General features: G+C 41.2%; 1 protein-coding gene across 1 annotated transcript in view; it reads left to right on the top strand.

The window, feature by feature from the left end:
* ZFTRAF1 (zinc finger TRAF-type and ring finger containing 1) overlaps positions 1 to 22,162 on the top strand; it is a 112,141-nt gene that overhangs the window by 81,081 nt on the left and 8,898 nt on the right. Inside the window, exon 2 of the mRNA XM_086966417.1 lies at positions 6,529 to 6,767. Within this exon, the coding sequence (XP_086822543.1) occupies positions 6,529 to 6,767 (239 nt within the window). The remainder of the gene's footprint in view (positions 1 to 6,528; positions 6,768 to 22,162) is intronic.

The raw sequence follows: 22,162 nt of genomic DNA on the forward strand, positions 1-22,162 counted from the left end.
GAAGGCAGAGGTAGAGGGAATTAAGCGACTGTCTGATGGTAAAGATGGTAAAGAGTTCCATATCTTGAATGCGATAGTCGAGAATGCTCCAGCCCCAGTTATCTTTTTGTGAGTTTGTTCGGTTTTCAGAAGCAAGGTGAACGCACTTCATGAGGATCTGCTGCCGCCTGATTTTTCTAGCTTTTGGACCAGGTAACTGGGGGTGTTGAAGTGTAACGCTTTGTGCATCATGCAAGCAATTTCAGTTGAATTCTTAAGGTTTTGAGGGCTGGTGAGATATGCTCATTTCTTTTGGTTCCGAGGACAAGTCTTGCTGCTGCGTCGAGGGAGGCTCTTAGTATCAAATCAGAAATGTTCTTGGGGTTGTCTCTTCTGATGTAGGTTAGTGCCTGTTGTGGAGCGGTGAGGATCAAAGTGTTTCATCCCAACACCATTGGTGTGGAGAAGGATACTTTAACAGGACCAGGGCATATAGTGAGTGAACGGGACTCTGGTCTATGTTTATTTTCCAAGGATGTATTTGTTGGCTAAGTAATTCTGCTCTTTCTACTTAAGGGGCTCAAGCGCACCTAAAGTGTAAACAGTAGAGAAGCCACTGAATTCCAGAGAGTGCTCAATGGTCTTAGGGCTTTGTTGTTAGGAGGCAGACAGAAATGGAAAGTTGGTCGTCAATAAGTTAATTTCCAACAGCTGTCTTTCTTGAGGTCTCGTAGATTATACTGTGAATTCTGGATTGCGAGTGGAAGGCCTTTTCTACCAGTTGTTTGCAGCCAGCTCTGAAAGGCACGTCTGTGGTGACAGATGTAGGCCGCCGTTTGCTTGTGGCAGTATCTAGTTGCAGAAGTGTAAGATTACCGGCGTGTAGTGTTGTTTTCCTTGTGTTTTCCCTCTGGGCTCATTCATGAAAATAATATAGGTCACATGAGCCTTCAGAGAGGCGATTGGATGAAATGGTCTCGGTGTTGACAGGTGTTTGTTGTAGCCCTGAAAGCCTTGCTGCCAGCTCTGTGAATAGTATGCCAGCCGCAGCACAGTTTTGTGTGGGGTTTCAGCACTTCTTAATTTAACAGGGAGGTCTGCTGTGCAGGAGAAGCTCTGCATCCTCTCATGGAAGGTAAATCTAATGGCGGCTGAAAAGCTAGCTTGATGCAATGTGGTGCAGTTGGTGATAAAGCTGCCTTAGAGGGAAGAGTTTACCTATGTTAGTGTTCTTCCCGTTCAATTATTTTACTATGCTTAAATTATGGAGTTAACTGATGTGATGGTCTGTAAACACAACTTTACATGGGACTGCTTTGAAATGTACCTTTAGACATGATCTGTTGGATGGACTGTGGAACTTTGTGTCAGGGTTGTGGATGGGTACAGGTGGTGTGTCGGATGTGGTCCTCTGGTGGCAGTCCGTAAAGGACCTGGGGCTTTTCATATTGCACATCATTGCTTGGGCAGGTCAAGACCCCATGTTGCACCAAGAGAGTTGGAACTTTGTCCTTTCATGTTTTTTTGTCTAGTTGGATAGGCCAATGACTATAGTAAGGATACAATATGAAGACCAGATCTATTTGGAGTCCTATGTCTTTGACATGGCACATAGTCAAGTCAAGTCAAGTCAAAGAATTTATATAGCGCACTACATACCCAGAGGGTCTCAAGGCGCTTAGGGAGGGGAGGAGGATTACTTGTCAAATATCCACGTTTTAAGTTGCTTTCTGAATGCTGGGCCTATATGAATCAGAAGGCCTAAGTTGACTTAGACAGTGGGGAGGATATGTAGAATGGCCTAGGTTGACTTAGACAAGTGGTGTAAGGAGTGTGTGAGGACTATGCAGATTGGTAAAGCTCCAGGGAACTTGTTCTCTCAAGGCGTGACCTGTGATATTATAGTGAAGCATTGGCTGTGGCTTATACATCTAACTTAGACTGGGTATTGCCAGAATAGTGGGGAGTTTGAGGAACTGGTTAGAAGGACCATCCAGAGACCAGTTAATATTGTTTAGAGTGGACGTGGGAAACCGTGTTGAGCATGAGGTAATATATAAATGAAGAAGTGTGGCTGACAGATATGAGGCTGGTAGAGTTGTTGCCTGAATGGCAAACTACATTTACCTTTGGTAAGTAAAGGTAGACCAGGACTGCTGTCCAAATTGGAGGCGTCCCTCAGGGTTGCAGGATGGAAACTGTGATACTTTAATAATGTGGTGTTTGTGGGTTTTCTATAGAGTGTGTGGTGCTTAGTTTACCATGTACACATTTAATTGGGAGGTTGAATCGTCGTTGACCTGCAACAAACAGGCTTAGCCCCATTTATACTAAACGAAAAAGATGCTGTGGGAGCAGATTTCAGGTGTTTCCTAGCAATTTTTCTCCTTGTCTGTCTGTTCTTCATATACACTCTTGGATCTGACCCGTTTTATCTGGTTTGTGAGAGCAAGGCGGGCACCAAGCACCTTTGACACTTTGTATGTATGATGTTAAGATTTTTCAGCACATATTGAGATTTACTAAAAAAAAACTGTGGATTTGATCAATAGAGAAAACGGTTGTAGAATACAGTGGCAGCACACTGTTATTTCATATAGATAAAGTGTGCTCACTCTCCAGATCAACCGCTTAGAACACCCAGAAAAACAAAATCTAGAAATACAAAGTTGAGGTGCACTGTTAATTAGACTAGTAGTTTCATAAAACAACAGTCACTCGTGTCACTCTAATTACACCTCCTATAGCTGAGGAAAAATATAAAATTCAATGAAACATTTATTGGGTATCGAACACTCTTGTATCATGAAAAAAAACAAGACATCCGGCATGTACTATCCGTATTTTCTTTTTCTTTTTAATTTCTCTTCACATAAAATAAATCAGAAAGTACAGCTAGCGCATTTCATCCCAACAACCTGGGGACTTCTTCAGGGGTGTTAAAAACCACACAGAACATGACTTTAATAACAAAACACTAAGAATAAGCTTATTAGACGATAAGGGCAATATACAAATTCATTAATACTTTAGGTCCATAGACACAAACAATCAGTTAATAAATTCGATGACACCTAAAAAGATGTGTAATTAAAAAAACACATTTCTTGTACCAACATTAAGTCCATAATTTCTTCCTCATATCCATGATACACTTGTAATATGGTTGATAAAAAACACAGGGAAGTTTCGTGTCACTGTTTAACATTTCTTGAGATAGAAGTAGAAAAGCATGGTTGTGCTGACAAAATCTAATATTATAAAAAGAACAATTTCTTGTAATCCAGTTTCCCAGCATCTCATATTTATGAATATTACATTTTGAGGAAGTCACAAAATATTCAGTAGAAGAGAGTTCGATTTGATAGTATTGTTTTAAAAAGCTATAATTGCACCCCACTCAAATAGTCCTCTTAATGTGTAGACAAAAATTACTCACCAACTAATTGTACATGTTGACCAATTTCATTGCTATGGAATCGCTGCCTCGGATGTCCATAATTGTATAAGTAATATCTGAATTAAAAATAGAAATATGACACTAAATGATCCCCAATTAATTATGTTGTAAACTTGTTTCCTAATGGTAACCAAGTGGTAAATAACCTCATTCCTCTTACCAAAAAGAGACTATTCTCAATGCTTGTCACACCAAAAAACATTGTCCATATACTTGTTGCACCTTTCATGCAGGTATTCATGAACGTTTGACAACATATCCCACTAGCTTGAAATTAACCCAAACAAACAGTTATCTGCGTAAGAAAGAACAAGAGAAACCAACTATTTAAATCTCTCCGTGAACCAGAGGATGTTAACGAGTTATGTCATTTACGCAGTCAAGGGCACTCCTCAATGGTATTTATGCAGTCCGATTGCAAACATTGTGCATATAATTTTTGGAACACTGTTTGGTATCTGAATCACGGAGCTATTGAAAAGTCATATAAAGTTTAAGAAAATAAAAAAACTTGAAATATGTATGATCGTAAGCATTATTGGATTGAGGTGACTACTTGTTAATTAACATCGTGTATTGACATTCGATTGATAGTGATCTTAGGCATTTTTCTCCGCTTCAATTTATTTTATTGAGGTTACTAGAGTTTACCTAATTTATGTAGGACCCATAGGCCCGATGAGTGCATTCTATAAGAGATATTCTCAAATATATGAACAGCGATACCTGCTATGGCTATAGCCGTGTTTGTGTCTTTTCACGCATCAGTAAAATAACTGTTGCTCATCGCGGGGTTATTTAAATGACATGCATTTGTGAGCAGGGCTTCGTGCCTGTCATTTCGGACAGTTACTCAGAAACCAAGGTGAGGTCTTAGAGGTTATAAGTACTATGGATAGCAGTTAGCAGGTGGGAAGCTATGTTTTTTTTAAACTTGACTCTTAACTGGTTGTTTAAGCAAGTGAGCTCTCCTTAGTTTGATATGGGACTGTATGAAGTACTAGTCGTATGTTGTAGCCATGCTGTTTGTAATTGGGCTGCACAAATACTATTGGTGAGTGTCTTCGATTGATCGAATGACACGACTCGGAAGCACATTCTGGTTTACGAGAGATATACATTATGGTTTCTTTTGTTATATTTTTTTATACAGATTACTGCTTGAATGGGCTAATTTCAAGCCAGTGAGGATATGTTCTCTGGCGTTCAAGAACACTTGCAAGAACGGTGCAACAATTATATGCACAATGTTTGCAATCGGACTGCACAAATAAAATTGGTGATCGCCATTGACTGCGTAAATTGTGTGACTCTTTAACATACTCTGGTTCATAGTGATTTACATTGTTGGTTCTTCTTGTTATTTCTTACACATATAACTGCTTGTTTGGATTATTTGGGTTAGTTTCAAGCTAGTGGGATATGTTATCAGACGTTCATGAATACTTGTAAGAACCGTGCAACAAGTATATGCACAATGTTTTTCGGCTTGACCATCATTGAGAATTGACTCATTTTGGTAAGATGAATGAGGTAATTTACCATAATTCAGATATTACTTGTACAACTATGGACTTGCGAGGTAGCAACTCCATATCAATGAAATTGGTCAACATATACAAATAGTTGGTGAGTCCTTTTTGTCTACACATTTACTTGAGTGGGGTGCAAATATAGCTTTTTAGAACAATACTATCAAATCAAACTCTCTTCTACCTGATATTTTGTGACCCTTCCGTAAAATGTAATATTTATAAATATAGGATGCTGAGGAACTTGCTTACAAGACATTGTTCTTTTTATAATATTAAATTTTGCCAGCACAACCATGCTTTTCTACTTCTGTCTCAAATGTTATACAGTGACCGTTAAAATAATTGAGGCTTGTCAACGACATGAAATTTCACTGTGTTTATCAACCATATTACAAGTGTATAGTGGATATGAGGAATTGCCAGCCATCCCCAACAAGCTCATGAATGCTACCTTGGGGGAGCAGAGGCTCGTGTAAGCATTGCATCTTTAAGCATTCTGTTGAGGTTAGATAGAATGCTTAAAGATGCAATGCTTACACGAGCCTCTGTTCCCCCAAGGTAGCATCCATGAGCTTGTTGGGGATGGCTGGCAATCAGTGAATCGGGGTCACAGCTTAATTACGGGCTAACGCTGTACTCTTCAGCCTCAGTGGGGTTGTAGCTGAAGCAAAGGGTCATTTTAGTTTTCTAATCTTCATTTGGTGTCTTAGAATTTGGAAATAAAATCAGGCGTATTAGAATGTAATCCACCCATGGAGTAATTCAGTGCCCTCCCATTTTCAATTTAAAAAACGTGCTTTCTGATAACTACACGAAAATGTAGGTGAATGAAGGGTGAATGAAACCGGATTTTCCCCATTGTGGAATGTGCTACAGGCCGGGACCAGTACTGAGCAGTAACATCGCCTTGCACTTTGTTTAGGGCAGCACTTTATTTGTTTTCATGTAGTGTTCCGGCTCTTAGTTTGTGGTTGGGTCATGCTCTATGTAACATTTTTAATAAGGCACAGAATGTTCATAGTTTGAAGTCTTGTGAGCAATGCTGGGTACTCAATCATAGACTTTAGAGGGAGATTTATAGCAAAATGTAAGCGAACAATCCACTGTTAAGGTTAATAAACAGTTCTTTTTTTTTACATTCCAGCACAGAGGAAGGCTTCCTTTGAGTTGAGTGCTCCCTTGTCTAGTTAAAAACATATTTGGTGCGAACATATATATATATATATATATATATATATATATATATATATATATATATATATATATATATATATATATATATATATATATATATATATATATATATATATTCCTTTCTGTGCCATTATTAAGCACAGTTTTTTTAATGCACGCAGTAATTGCCGGGAACCTCTTAATTGTCCAGCAGTTGTCTTACTTACTATCATGTCTTGAGAGACCACCACCAGTAGAAGTGTTTGCAGAAAAAGATTAGTAGGACAGCATGTAACCCTTGAGCCCCATGTTCTTTTTCCCTCTGGCCCTGCTTTACTTTGTATGTTCCTCGGAGGCTTACTTTCCTTTCCTTCTTTACAGTGTACTAATGGTCACTTGATGTGCGCTGGCTGCTTCATCCACCTACTAGCGGATGCCCGGCTGAAGGAGGAGCAAGCCACGTGCCCCAACTGTCGCTGTGAAATTACTAAAAGTCTATGTTGCCGAAACCTGGCGGTTGAAAAGGCTGTGAGCGAGCTGCCCTCTGAATGTGGCTTTTGCATGAAGCAGTTTCCTCGCTCCCTGCTGGAGAGACATAAGAAAGAGGAATGCCAGGACAGGTAATAGGCAAGCGTTTTTTCACTTACTCCTCACCGTGGGTTATATTTTATCATTCACTGTGTCTCAAAACGACTACATTCTATTGTGTCGTCACAACCAGCCCCAACTCTTTGATGGGTCACTGCCGCTAACCCTTACCCGCCCAGTAACCTTTAAGAACAACCATTTCCCACCAAACCTAAATCCAAACCGAAGTAGCCTCTTCCTACTCTCCGTTTTTAGGTCAAGCCTAGCAGCAACGCGCATGTGCTGCTCGCTCTGTGAGACTGCTGTAGTAGAGTATGGGAGAGATGCCATGCCCACTCTCCTCCCATATTTTTCATTAGCTTGTGTCATTGTCTTTCGTAAATGCTGCCTTCGGATCTGTTAATAGGCTTGTTAGTCCCTCCTTAGTATGTCCTTGTCTTCATTCGTACCCTCCCATGGCGACAGTCCCTTTTACTTCGGTTGTTACACAGGACCTGTTATTTAGTCTTTAAGCACGATGGGCCAGATGTATCAATATTGCATTTTGCGATTTTAAAATAGCGAATTTTAGCAATTTGCTATTTTGGCATCTCAAAATGCAATGTATTTAAGTTTCGCAAAAAAAAAACCGATTTCCACATATTCCTTAATAGCGAATCGCAAATTGCCGTTCTCTATCAAGGAATGCATTCCCATTCATTCCTATGGGCCTCGAGTCCCATAGGAATGAATGGGAAGTCCTTCGCAATTTGCGATTACCAAATAGGTAATCGCAAGTTGCGAATGCAATTGTAGTGGTGCCAGTGGGACATAAGGCCCGACTGATGCACCCCTAAAAAAGGTAAGTGTGCACACGTGGCATGCACACATGCCCTAAGGGCATGTGTATGCGCCACATGACACTTGGGTAAATTCAATTTTGTGTATTTTCCTAAGGATTTGCAAATTACCACCAACTTGAAGTTGGCGATTCCTTAAAGCAAAGTCGCATTCTGAGAATGCTTCTTGCATTACATTTAGGGAATCGCAAATGGCGATTCCCGAACTACATTTGCAAAATAGGTAATTGCAAAAATTGCGATTACCTATTTTGTGAATGCCTTTTGGGTTGATGCATCCCAAAAGGCTTTCTACAGTTCGCAAACGAGCGACAGGCAAAACCCATGATACATCTGGCCCTATTTACTTTGAGTTTCTCTTAATGCTGGCCGGACATGCACTGCTTCCGCTGAAACCGCTTGTGTTTGTTTTAAGCAGTAGGGCCGCCCTGTAATACGGGCACCCGCTTTCAATCACTTTAACCCGGCAGTATCTCATATCTGTTTCAAACCACCCCTTCCCCCCTCCCCCTTCCCCCCCCCCCCCCTGCCAACCCCCCCCCCCCCCCCCCCACCACCACCCCGGTAAAATGAATTTAGAACTTATTAGCGAATTAAGTTGTGAGCATTTGCTAATGTTTAAGCTATTAGTATTGTAAATGACAATGCCTTTTTTTTATGTTTTAAAAGCCAAAACATAAATAAAAAGGCATTGTCATTTTCAATGCCAATAGCTCACACTTGTGTGAATGCGAGACCTAAAGAATTGCAAATGCTTGTTTCTTGACTTCTCTCTTGAAACCAGTCTCCTTCCACTGAGAGCATGAAATATCTGCTCGCCCACCTGACAACTCAAGAAACACCATGCAAGGGTAGTGTGCTTATTTATATGTTTGCTTGCTGTCAGCTGGTGTGACTTGTGCTGTTTTTCGGCAGATTTTTCAAAGGATATTTATGTTGCGACTCAGTCTTCTAAATTAAGCACTGTGCATGGACCAGTATTATGCCAGGGGTCCGTCCACATGCATACATTTCCATTTGTCGATGCATGATTGGTGAGGATTATAACATGTCATTTGTACAACAAACTGTGCAGTTGGGGGTATGTGTGAGTATTACACGTACTTGCAATCTGAGGAATAGGAAAATAGTAATTAACAAGAATTACAGTTCGTCCCCAAGTGATGAAACCTGGCTCAAAATCCAACTTTCTGGATTCCACAGTCAGGAGGTTACCAGGCCATGCACTTTTCATGCCTTTATCAGTTTTAAACCATTCTTTATAGTTTCATATCTTTGGGTAGGCTGAACAAAATTGGGTCCGCACACCCGTCTTACTAAAAGATGCAGTGTGAAAGATTCTTTTCATTCAGTTGTGTGCTTATTGCTCAGCTGGTTACTTCTTAAAATACTGTCTGAAGTGTTCAATTTTCTTAGCGAAAGCATCACAAAAGGCAATTGTTTCTCTACATATTACAACTGTTCCTCCTACTGTCGAGCAGAATTTGTGTTGTGGTCATGGTCATGTTAGTCTGGTCTAGAAAACTCAGTGCTCCAGGTTTAGCTATTTGAGTGGACTGACTGAATCGCCGTCCTCTCAGTTGGTCCCAGAAAATATTCTGCACTTTCCTGCTGAAAGGTACAAATCGAATTCAAACTTATCTGTATTTTTGCTATGCGATTACTTTGTCTTCATGGTAATAGCTTGAAAAAACTCTTACTAACCTTATTATACACTGGTCTTGGGTCCTGTACATTTAAATAAGACTGTTTTCATAAACTAGTATATAAATCTTTCGTGGTCACTTTATTTTGTACATTATTTTAGGTACCATTTGAATAGTGTAATCGTGATACATCGCACACTTGAAGAGTGTAACATTCTCATTGCAGTAGAGATAAACTATTGAAACCTTGCAGATATTCATCAAAGCTTTATTCCAGGAAAAGAACTCCATTAATCTTTGATCCAAGCAGTTTTCTCACAACAGCTCTATTTAGAAAGCAAATCTGGTTCATCAATAAACACACTAAGATCTACAGAACAATGCAGTGCTGATGCAGCAGAGTTGTCGCAAGGAAACCCAAGATACCCCACAGATGTCATCAAAGGCTAACTATATGGAAGAGGCATGACATTGTGTTTGTAAATGCATCATTTTTATTTATGCCTTGTTTTACCAATTTTTTTCAGAATTAATTTGCTCTCAAGTAGTGAAATATCACAAAACACATTGGAATGTGTGAAAAATATTGAACTCATGTTTAGTATTCAAAGAAATAAATATTAAATGACCGTCGATATTAAAATGTAAGCTTTTCCAAGGAAGTCTTATGAAGACCTTAGGGAAATGGACATAAAACAAAAATGTAAGATTTGTTTGTGCTATTCAACTTGAGAGTTCAAGTATTCTGGGGTCAGTCGTCTACAGATTGAGGCGAATTATTGAGTGTCACGTACCGGGGGTACTGTACCTATGTGCACATAAAATCTTCAAAGCGTTTGACATTTACCAAAATTCTGCATAATGAGTTGGACAATGACAAACAAAGTGGTGCCACTGGCTGTCATATTTCAGGTAGCTGAACATGATTCAGTGCCCAAGCAATTAATGATTTATTTGCAGTGTTGCTAACATGTTTTTATTGAGACCATACTATAAAATGAATGTTGCCTACTTTACTTGATTATTTCGTCATAAACCGTGAGAGCAGTGAATCTGGTAGAGATTAGAGATAGAGGTTGATAGAAGGCTCTAGTGCTGACGTATCCCAGCGGGATTGTTAAAGATCATGTGTATATGTTTTTGGCAAGCATCAAAATAGTGTTTTTAGTATTTTTTGAGGTTCATTAGAACTCTTGGCTGTAGTTTAGAATTTACTCCATTTGAGCAGGTGCAGAATCTGGAGGTCTGGAATGAGAAGTACTTGGAGTAGAGTAGTTGAATTAGTAACTTGTTGCAAACTCTGTAAATGCAGCACGAGGGTGATCCTACCTGCGCATTGGGAACTAGCAGTACAGGGCATTATGGCAAACTGGCTAAGAAGATGTCTAGGTCTTCTAACCATTATGTAGACTCGTTGACCTGAGCCTTTTCCACTATTGAGTCTCTATACCGTTTGGCACAAGCCTTTGAATAAAGACATGGTGCCCTTGATCCTCTCTCAAGGTTCTACTTAATCTGCATGTTTTTTTTTCTGTTGCCTGCCATCAGTGTTCCAGTCTCTGTGGGATGTAGGAGTGACTCTAAACAGTAGTCCTTTTTCATGATTGACAGCCTATTTTATAGTTTACGGATACAGGTCTTCTCCCATTTACTCCAATGGGAGATTATCTACTGCCTCTCCCTTTCCAAGTCCCTATAGTCTGTTAGTAGTTGGTCTCCGATTTCCAGTGTGAGAGAGTGAAAGGAGGCATGATGGGTGTGATATCCCAGTTTGGGAAATCCGTGGAAGAGAAAGATAAAATACAGAAAACGGTAGTAATACATTAGGGCAAATATCCAGTATATCACCCTCACCTGTGTCCCGGCCTAAGGGCTGGCATATGAAAAAGCTTATAAATAGGTTCATAAAGCCTTGAAATAACGTTTAGGAAATGGAGCATGCAGTGGCCCAGCCTTGGATCTGGACCTTTATTTAGTAGAAGCTTTATAGGGCACGTGCCATACTTAATAGATGACCAACCTCTTAAATAGGACAAGGTTACAAGAGCAACAGTACAAATAATGCCTATAAAAATTAACATACAGAAAGTTAATTTATAAATAACATCACACCGTGTACAAACAATCAGCAAAACAGGAAAGGCTTTTTTTTTACAAAATAAGAGTGATTTTATTTTTTGTCTAGCTGAGATCAGTGAGTTACAGAAGCAGTTAAGAATAGTTCATAGGAGAAAGTGCTTTTTGAACAACAAACCTTTCCTGCCCTTTTTTGAAGATCTCCTAGGATGAGATTGCCTTGCGAACCAGTTATTAACATTTGGTGCCGTCCTCAAAAAGAATTATGTCTTTTTACATTAAACAATGTCATTCTGGGAAGAAGTGATTCACTGAGACAAGGGTTGGGTTGACTAGTTGGTGAGCAAGGTAGTTTGGAGTTTCAAAATGCAGCACTTTAAAGATGAGTTGTGGTGTTTTTGATAAAAACACGACAATGAGCCTTTTGTAAGGGAGCAACAAAGGAGTGATGTGATCTTGTTATCTCAAGCCTGTGGCTTCATGTAGACTGGCAGCTTTGTGAAGTGCCTTGAGAGGGGTCAGATATACTGTGGGAATGCCTAGGAATAAAGAGTTCTCACAGTCTACTTACCTACTACAGTGAATTATATCACTTTCTCTTGAACTCTTCTACAGAAATGAATGATTATTACATGTAAGATCCTAAAATGGCAGTGTGTCCTTTTAGACAGAGAGTCAGTGGCTCTTTGAGATCTAAATTCTTCTTCAAAATAAATCGTACAGGCTTAGTGCATTCAACAATAGAAGCGCTGAAGTTCAGCATTGCTTTGGGTCAAATTTGTATGGGAGAGTTTGGATCTGAAGGAACTTTTTTTATAGTTTGTGATAATGAAGGGGGATCATCCAACATTGAATATCTCAGAGAACCTCAGCAAAGAATCCAGTGGTGAGAGGTTGGAATGACTGTGAGTTTGAGCCTTGATGATTTCGAACAGTTTTTTTTGTCCGGTTTTTGCTTGGTCAAGTTGCGTTCTGAGGAAGGTAGCCTTTGAGCACCTGATGTGTTTATTGTAGAGGCATCTCCGGGATCTCAATTGGTGTAGGTGTTCGAGGGAGGGACGGGAACGCCATCGCCTTTCTGCCAGTCTTAAGTTTCTTCTTTCGGAATTAAGATTCTCATTGAACCAAGGTTAGGAGCATTGAAGGACAGTCTTTTAAGCTATACCGGTGCAACAGAGTCGAGTATATTAAGCATAGCCTTGTTATAGTGGGTCCGTAAGGTCATGGACGTCCGACTTGTTTGATGGCGGGGGCAATATGTTATCGCAAAGGTTGGTCAAATCTTATGAGTTGATGTTCCGTAGACATCTTTTAATCTTTTTTGGGTTCTTCGTCTGGGCTCCACTTGCACTTCCCGAAGTCAGGGCGAGGAAGGTGATGCAGAAGTGATCTGTCCAATCACAAAAGAGGATAGACTCCAGAAGGATGGCGTTGGGTTTGGCAATGACAAGATCTAAGGTAGCTCCTTTTATGTGAGATGGACTGTCACAGAGTTGAATTAAGTTGAGGTCGGAAAGGAAGGATTTGAGGCTATTAACCCCAGATCATTTTCATCATTCCAGCGCAGATTGAAATCTCTGATGGAGGAAGATCTGAGTGCCATGGAAATCATCATTGTCCGCAATGATGTCCATGAGCTGTTCAATAAAGGGAAGGTTGTCTCGAGTTGGTTGGTAAAGTGTGCAATTTGCATAAGTGCTTATTTTGACTGGATACTTCAATACACAGATATTCACACGAAGGCAGTTGGTCAGCATGTAGTACCTTCACTGATAAATTTCTATGGTGTAAACATGCAATGGCTCCCCCGTGGCCAGTAGCTCTGTCCAACCTGATTATATCAAAATTGGGAGCCAATAGGAGGTCAAGGATGGGAGCAGCGGAGTCATTTTGACAGGTTTCCGTAAGCATAACAAGGTTGGGATCCGGGTCAAGGAGGAGGTCGGCAATGTCTGCTGCATGTTTAATAGCGGACCTGCAGTTAGGAACACGCACTTGAGATTTATGTTGGTGTCCGTTGGTGTAGGTAGGGTGGTGGTGATTTTATATGTATAGGAACATCCATTCCTTATAATCTGGACTAAATTGGGGCATTCTTAATAAATCTTTTTTTACATCTATGGTGTGGGTTTCTTGTATGTGCTCATCTTTGGGGAAGAGGGACTCTGGAATTTAACAAACAATACTTTCAGACTCACAGGACTGAGTGTTAGCCTAGATGCACCATTCCCAAGTAGGTCATGGAGCTACACAGATTACAGTCCACCTGACGCCCGTGCCGAAGTTGGTAAATTATTGTAGAATAACAACGGGGTAACCCTGTGTCTCTCAGAACCTGGGTATCATTCAAAAAAGCTACAATTGGTTCTGTCGGGAAAGAAAAGTTGCTTACGTGATCAAAGATGAATCATAAACTTTGCTTCAAAAAAGTAACAGCATTACTAGAGAGAATAAGCTGGAACACGAGGCCAACAATTTATGCAGAGTTGTAAATATTTACTTTTTCTCTGAATTAAATCTTTTTTTCATGCGGCTGTCAACATGGCAATAAGAACAAGGGGATAATAAATGAAGTAAAGAAAGTGCTCAAGTGACATGGGAGAGTAAGTGTCATTTAAATATTGGTGAGACAAGGACATATACTCTATATACAATGTATACAAGGGAATGATTTTTAAATACGGCCAGTATAAAGATGAGTCCGGTGTCTTTGGCAGATTGCGTAATTGCTAGGCAGTTTGAACCCAAAGGATCCGGTTTGACTGGACCGATCTAGAATATCGATGTTTTGACCCTGATGTATGCGTAACTTAAAAGAGCGTCAATGGCGGGTCTTCTCCAGGACAAGATGAAAACAGGACAGCTGATTCTGTAAGGAATAGATCAATCAAACAAGAGGTAACAAAACGTTGCACCGAATGTATGCCGGAAATTCACTGGGCATCTAATTCTTTCAGTGAGTAGGCAGACTCGTGGAGACAAATGATGACACTCAATGATGGCTAGGAGGTTGCTGTGGGGGTTTGATTTTGATTGGAGTAAAGGATGGGCGGATGCACTGATGAATCTGCAAGCAGGCGGAACTCTCTTGGTTACTTGGAGGTTTCCATCGGCCGGTGGATATTCAAGGTCAAAGTCCCTGAGTTATTGTTGCGCATCGGTTTGAAAGTCAGCAGTGAAGTGGAAAGTTGGCTTCAACCTGCACTTTCTAGAGGGGTTTGGGTGTCTGACACTGAGCTGCATTTGCTGGCACTCCGGATTGATATGTTTTTAAATGCTAACATTATTTATGACGTTCGAGTGAGTTGTAACAGCCTACATATGAAGAAAGGCATTGTTGTGTTTGATGCTTGCTTACTAGCCATGTATTTTATACAGCAGTTGCTGGTCTGTTGAATGTGTTCGAGACCGAAGATATACAATTAGGCAGTATTTGATTGATTTGAATAAATAGTCTTTAACAAATACCTTGGTCCCAACAGGTGCTTCAGTTGTAACACTAGAATAAACTACACACCAATTGAAGCCTATTGTCTAGAGTAGAGCCCCAGTTTCATTTCTTGCCGAGGTCCTTCTGCATGTTTGCATGCAGCTTTCATTTTCAGCGTTCCTCCTTATAAGTGACCTCATTCACATTGCATCCAGTAGTGTAGAGTGCTTGCCCTGTTCACCACCTTTTCCTTCATTTTCTGACCCATTTGGATTCCAAGTAGTACCATACAAACGAGAGTTGGAAATGTGCATTACAAATACTTTGGAATGCTATGTACTCTGATAAGAGAGAGATGAGCAGAACATTTTGCTTTTGTATATTTACTTTTACTTTTTCCTCCAGTAAAGAACGTGGTCTGAAAAGCACACCCTCTCAGACAGTTTTTTGAAACATCAATTGGTTACAAAGGTCAGCAGGCAATTGAATTGCGAAATTTTGTGGTGAAGCCACTAATCTGTCATAAACCATTCAGTTGCTTGTGATAAGTCCTAGTCCAACCAAGTCCTGCTGAGCAGAACCATCTATCTGCTTCTCATCCAGCTCTTGGTTACTTGTGCATCAAAGTCTGTGAAAATTGCAGCGTTCTCAAACGAATGTGTCCAAAACAAGGACGCCTTCTGTTCGCTTATTTATCCTGGGGATCCCACTCCTTCCCATTTGAAAAAGATGTATCCAGGATGCACCTTTGCATAACAAGCGAATGTTGGAAGGGCCATGGAATGCAGGAGTTCCATCTGTGCACCTGGTGGCCTTGTGCTAGACGGAGATTCTGGAAAAGTCATATCTGCTATAATTAAGGACATCGTCAGTGGAGGACTCCGGTAATAACCAATGATATTGTTTCAGTTGCCGTTTAAGCTCATAGGCAGCATGGGTTTTGAGAATTGTGCCAGTCTTGCCTCCTATTTTTTTTTATAAAGCAAAGCAACATTTAAAAAAAAGCTTTACTTTTGATCTTCAACGTGCCAACGTACATATCATGATCGGCATTAGAATTGTACGAGAATCAAATCGAATTACCTACATCATAAAGCACATCTCTATGGGGGTACATAAGCTTACACACAGGACATCAAATTGGACTTAACTTCCATGAATACCCAGGCACAGTTTGTGTTCTAACAAAGAAACCTAAATCCAAGGATGTTCAATCTGTCTAGTCAGATGTGAGCGCAGCGGGCCCCAAGTCCGTGCAGGTGGAGATGTCCTTCAGCAAATCTGCAAATTGTGAGTATCTAACCCACCCCTACCCCATCGTAACACAAACATATTCTTGCTTAGCAGCATTGTAGATTGAACCAGCTTTCTAGATGTTTTTGGAATACTTTTAATCATCCAAACCCAAGGAGTGCCTTAGAAGGGGCAAGCTAAGGGCTAGGCTCCATCATCGCCCATGCCAGCTGGAATAAGAGCAATCAAAGTGCATTGACCTTCAGGCAGCTCAGGCCAAGTGTATACAACCTGCTCCGATATCTTGTGACCTAGATCCTGATCCCAACTCACCTAGGCTCGGAGTCGTAGATCTTTCATAGTGTCCACTATGCAGTTTTATGTTTTCTTGTAATTGGTCCTCCAGACTTGGGAATAGCAATGATCAAGGAGAGCAATCCCCACTCCTCCAGCTCTTGCATTACTGAAGTAAAAATGTCAACTACATTGTGACGTAACCTATGGTACGTCAGCACGTTTAGTGAAATGCACTGCTTACCTCGTTTTTCATCAAGGAATAGCTTACCAAATGTGCTCAGATGCTTCTGTTGGAGCTGTTTGATCACTTTGGCTTTCCTGGTAACGTCTATATGGGATCTGAAGGGAGTACATCACATCCACTCTGTATACCGTAGACCGTCTCATCCAAGCCCAGATGGTGCATTACAGTGTGAATCTATCTGTTGAGTCTGTGCGGTGCAAGCATCAAAACAATGTTAAGTGAGATTGGGGCAGAAAGTCCCATCTTAAGGTTGTGATAAGGGGACCAGCCAGTCTGATAAAACGAGTGATGCACATATTCAGCTTTGGCAACCAAATAGTAAAGGTCAGATGTTTTAGCAGTGAGCTCGCCCTACCTGTAGGTAAACATTATTGTTTTGTCCTATACTGAGTTGCTAGCCCACCATTTCTTACTTGGTAAAGAAAATGAGTGTCAAGGTCCTTTCAGGAGGCCACTAGACCTTACACCAGCCATTGCCAATGTCAGCGTGACCAATGACAATTCAGCCTTTTTATACATTAAAATCGACTAATACCTGCTGCCCAAGCTTTTCCTTTATTTCTTTGGGTGGCAGGTATTAGTCGCTTTGAATGTATATAGAAATATTACACAACTGTTTGTCTCTTCATCACAAAATTAGGCAAACAGCACCACCGTATGACTGGCTGTCATAGGTGCCACTGTTGACAATTAAGTGCCTGCGCTGAACACCGGAAACCACCAGCTCCAATTAAGCACTGCCACCTACTTACATATGTCTGACCATTAATGACTTAGACGAATCAAAAAATGTACTAGTGAGAGGGATAGGACATTTCTTGAAAAGGTGAAGCAGCTTAGGCAGTTGCACCATTTTCATTTTAGCTACACTAACTGCCACTGACGGTGACAGTTTGATCCACTTATCGGTAACTGCGTGCATTTACCATAGTTCCACCATATTTTCAATATCCCAGTAATAGTGACTGCAAGGTATCATTTCCATCTGTAATTTGATTTTGAACTCCAAATTAGGTTGGAATGTGGTTTTATTTAAACTGAGCTTTCCCGATTTTGCACCAGTTTCAGTGGACCAGACCATTCGCTTAAAGGAATGATTTCTCAAATGTTTGGGTTCCACTTTATTTTTGGGTCTTTACTCAGTAGTAGGATGTCGTCTGCCTACATTAATAGTTATATCCTATGTGCTCTGAACTTAATGCCACAAGTTTGGAGGAAATCTTGTAGGATGCAGGCAAGTGGTTCCACTGTCCCGCAAATAAAATAAATCTGTGACAAGGGACCTCTCTGCCTATTTCTCTGCCTATTTCAGTTAGAGAGGATAGTAATAATAATAGTAAGACCTGTAGAGCATATGGCTACTTCGAGAAGTGTCTCCGCGCTAAAGCAGCTCCTGGAGGCCCAATGACATCTGAATTAGCGGATTGTTTATTTTAATTCTAGCTAACTGGTATATAAGAGTTTAATTCATTTGAGCATGGCCTTGCCCTTGCCCAACAAATCAAATGCCCTAGCTGCATGTAAGTACTGAGCAACTGCTGGTGTAGTCGTATTTATTTGGTGGATGATAGCAAATACTGTGCTGCTATGGCTCTGCCAGGTATGACATCCGATGGATCTGATTTGATCAAGAACGGCAAGAGAGACAGTAGTCTATTGTTCACATTAGTCAATGATAAAGGTCTGCATGAGTTGCATTGTTGTGGGGGGTTTGTCAGCCTTGAGCACGGCAGTAACTTTGGCCTTGCAAAGTGTTAGGAGCAGTATCCCACTCGTATTCGCCTCCCCGTAAACCTCCAGCAGGAACACATTCTTTGTAGAATTCAATTGCCAGTCTGTCCCCGCCAAAGTTGCTCCCGTTCTTCATGTTCCTTATCACTCTTAATTTCCTCTAGAATGATTTGGCAGCACATTGGGTCATGTTCCTCAGCTTCTGGCTGTGCCAAAGATGCTCAATCAAATTAGTCCGGTGTGACCGTGGTACTTTGGTCTGATCTTATGGAGTATAATTCAGAGCAGTATTCAAAAATGTTTTAGTATTTCAGTCTGGTGTTGCAAGAGTCCAACTGCTTCTGTTTCTAGTCGAATAATGTCAGCTGTGGACAGATGCATCCCACCAGAACCCGGTTGTTTCCCCTCCACATAACAACTAGCTGCGATGTACTAGCCCATGCATCTTATTTCCCTTTTGGCTTCATCTCGGAAATCAAGACAATTAGGGTGTGAGTCATATAGCCAGGGTTTGCAGAAATGCATAAGGTATGCTCCAGTGAGGCAATTAATTTTTTTAGTGAGCTTAGCCTATAATGGATTAATTTGAGAATTTTGTGACACCGAATGATGCATTCTCCTCAAATAACCACCTCCCATAGCATGCCACCAGTGACTTTAGATTAAGGCTGTATTCTATTTCTAATCTCTTCTTTAAACATTGGATCAAGTAAGGCTGCTGGCAACACATGACTGGAGTGTGATCCAGCTGTGTTCTGGGGATATGGTTAATGGCGGTAACCCATTCCACCATATCCCTAGGACTCAGCCAAAAGTGTTTTTCTAGATGAGGATCATGTATTGTAGAGTGGAATGTAAACTTGCTAGCAGGTGGATTTTTGGTGTGCAGCAAGTATACAAAATGTTCCCGTTGCATAATAATAAGCAGCATGTCCCTTTTGCGTACTTTTGCTTACTAGCTCCGCTTCCGTTACTATCCAATTCAGCTTGTAAAGCGAGATTAAAGTCACCACCCCATGTGATTCTCTGTATTGAGAGAGTAGAACGTTTCTTTATTACACTGGAAAGAAATTCAGGCTCATCCTAATGTGGGCCATACACATTCATGAATGTGACATGCAATATACCCAAAATCCCTTGAATGATTAGATAATGCTCATCTTGGTCCTATATATTGTTAGAGCCTGGATGTTATGTTCTGTTTTATCAGGATGGCCACTCACCTAGAGTATGTGAAATAGGAGGAAATCTGATGACCTAAAAAGCTCTAAGGCTACAAATAGCAACATGTGTCTCTTGTAGACAACCAAAATCTATATTTCCACTTTGTGTCTATTTAGGTAGTCAATTATTTGTCGAGATTTGCGATGAGCATTCAGCCTTCTCATGTTCCATGTCATCATGCTGATTGCCAGCTCAGTCTTACCCTCTGCTACTGAAGGTGCTGTCTATGTCTTATTCCATTGCACTATGATGCTGTAGTCATCATGACTTGGTGCTTTAATGCACATTACAGACTGATTTAATTTTTATTATTACTATGCCGTTAATGCCCAACTCCTCCTCACACCCACCCTCCCACACTTCTCTTTGGCAATCTCAAACTATTGTATGACATAAGTGCAACTCTAATTACCACTCGTCTGACAGCAGCTAACGAGGTTATCTAACTAGCTCAACGCTGGGGGTGGCCAGGGCAAAAATATAAAATGTGTTGTTTGACCTTCTGTTTTTTGTCTATTTAAAACCAAGGAGATCCCCTGCTTCTTCATATTCAATATTAAGCACCTTGCAGAAATTCTCAAACAGTGAAACAAGCAATAAGGAACATCCTATAGACATCTGAATACAGCCAATAGGTTAACAAGGGTAATGTGTCCCTGGAAAAGTCCGGTAACTAAATTCTGGCTCAACCCAATTAAGGGCACAGTTAAAACTATCTCTAACTACCGGGCTGATAAAGTTTTGTTCTTCATTCAACATCGCTGTGTTTTTGAATTACAACTCCCCATCTTCTGCCACTTTCAATGTGTTTGAGATGTATTATTCATGAAAGTTGTAGCGTCTTTAGGGTTGGCGAGCTCATGTGCTTTGCCTCACAAGGCGACACGAAGTTTGGCTATGTAGAGCATGGCATTTTAGATACCCCTGGTCGGAGAGAGTTTTCTTTATCGGGATGCATTTCCACCTTGCCTCTTGTGCACTCTGAGTAAAATTGTAATTGTTCAAAAAGTTAGCAAAGCTATGGCAAGGCAGGGCACCTGGAACAGGCCTAGGGGCAAACGTGTGGTGAGCACACTCCACCACGAAAACGGGGGATAGGTTATCATGGCCACATTTTTCACTGTAATCTTCAATACAACCCATACCCAGCGATCCAACAACTCTTTTTTTTGCTGCTTAGATTGGAACGCTGTGTCCGCTTTAGCATCTGAAATCTGATTTTCTGCCATGTCGATACATGTGTTTGTCCAAACTGTCCTTCATATTGCCTAAGCGCTTGTTCAGTCTGCCTTTCATCTCCGAGAAGAGCCCTCTCACCTCCATGTCATCATTGTGCATTCCACCCCATGCCCCCACTACAGGATTTTGGTCAGAAGGACGCTCCTGTGAGCGTGCACTTTTTTGTTGTTGATAATTTTGACTGCCTCGCCTCCATTTTGCCAATCCTGTCCAGATCTCATGGGGGATACGCCACACCACAACCACTCATTTTCTTGCACTGCACCTTTTATGTAGCAGCATGTGGGGGTCCACCAAAGCACTCTAAGCACCCTTTACCACTCGGGGCCTCAGCCCACTGGTCCGTATGAGGGCCTAACAACGCTGGGGTCTCTGTATCAATGGTATCACCGTAATGCCACAGGGGAACAAGTTCCACACACTCAGAGTCAAAGAGAAGCCCTCTGCAGTGATCAGACTCCTCAGACAACAATCACCAATATAGCACAAGAGGGCACAGTGGCAATTCCCTGCAACAGGTTAGTGGCGCAGCAGACGCAAAAATATTTTTGAGCCGTAAGTGGGAGCCCCAATTCTCACAGTGCTGTAGGGTGGATGCAATTACAGATCTTCTGTTGACTGCGATTGGGCGGCAGACAGCCTGCTGCCGGTATGCTGCGTCTTGCTGCCAAGCAGCGCAGCATATCAAAGGGCTGTTTTTCCTGCCATAGCGTAAGTGCAGGGCGAGGATGGAGCTCTGGCCATCGCTGCTACACTGCATAACTACAGGCAAGTGCAGCATGGCGTCCAGCTCCTTCAGATCACAAGTGGACTGTGACCTCCTACTGTCATCCGGAGTCCTAGACTAAGCTCCGAGTCAGCAGGCCGTTTGGCAGGGGTGTTCTTACTCTGATTCACACTGTGACCTGCAGCATGCTAGCAGGCCGCCTTATCACACATCACGGCTATGGTGTTCACCAACATATAGGCAGTGCAATTTTGGGTCCTTATGTGTGCTGTGAGTGGATATATTTGATGGCTATTTGCTCCATATGATGGAGCAGTTTTAAAGGGAGGCCATCTTGTTGACGGCACTCTGGCTACCCTCCAAAGCAACATTTTTAAACCACCCCCATTGAGGTATTGCTCGAAATGGAAGACTATGTAAATGAACAAGCAGTCAGAAGAGCTTTGCCATTTTCTTCCATTTATGTTGGCTGCTCATTTTAAAGAAGCCCTTGCACTCTTGAGTTCATGATCACCACACTTATGAGGATAAACACTGTAGTGGGTCAGAGGAAGTAGATTGCAGAGTAGGGCAGAGGTCGATGTTCATTTAATCAACATTTTTTCATATTACTATGATCCGTAATGTAGAAAGTAATATAAACTTGAAAAGAAAGTCTGTTCAAATTAAGAAAGCTGGGTGCTGGCGCTGTCTGCCATTAGTACATCTTCCCTGGGTGAATTGGTGGGGATTTCGACTTGA

The sequence above is a fragment of the Lissotriton vulgaris genome, chromosome 4_1 (genome assembly GCF_964263255.1).
Source record: "Lissotriton vulgaris chromosome 4_1, aLisVul1.2, whole genome shotgun sequence".
NCBI classification, from domain to species: Eukaryota; Metazoa; Chordata; class Amphibia; order Caudata; family Salamandridae; genus Lissotriton; species Lissotriton vulgaris.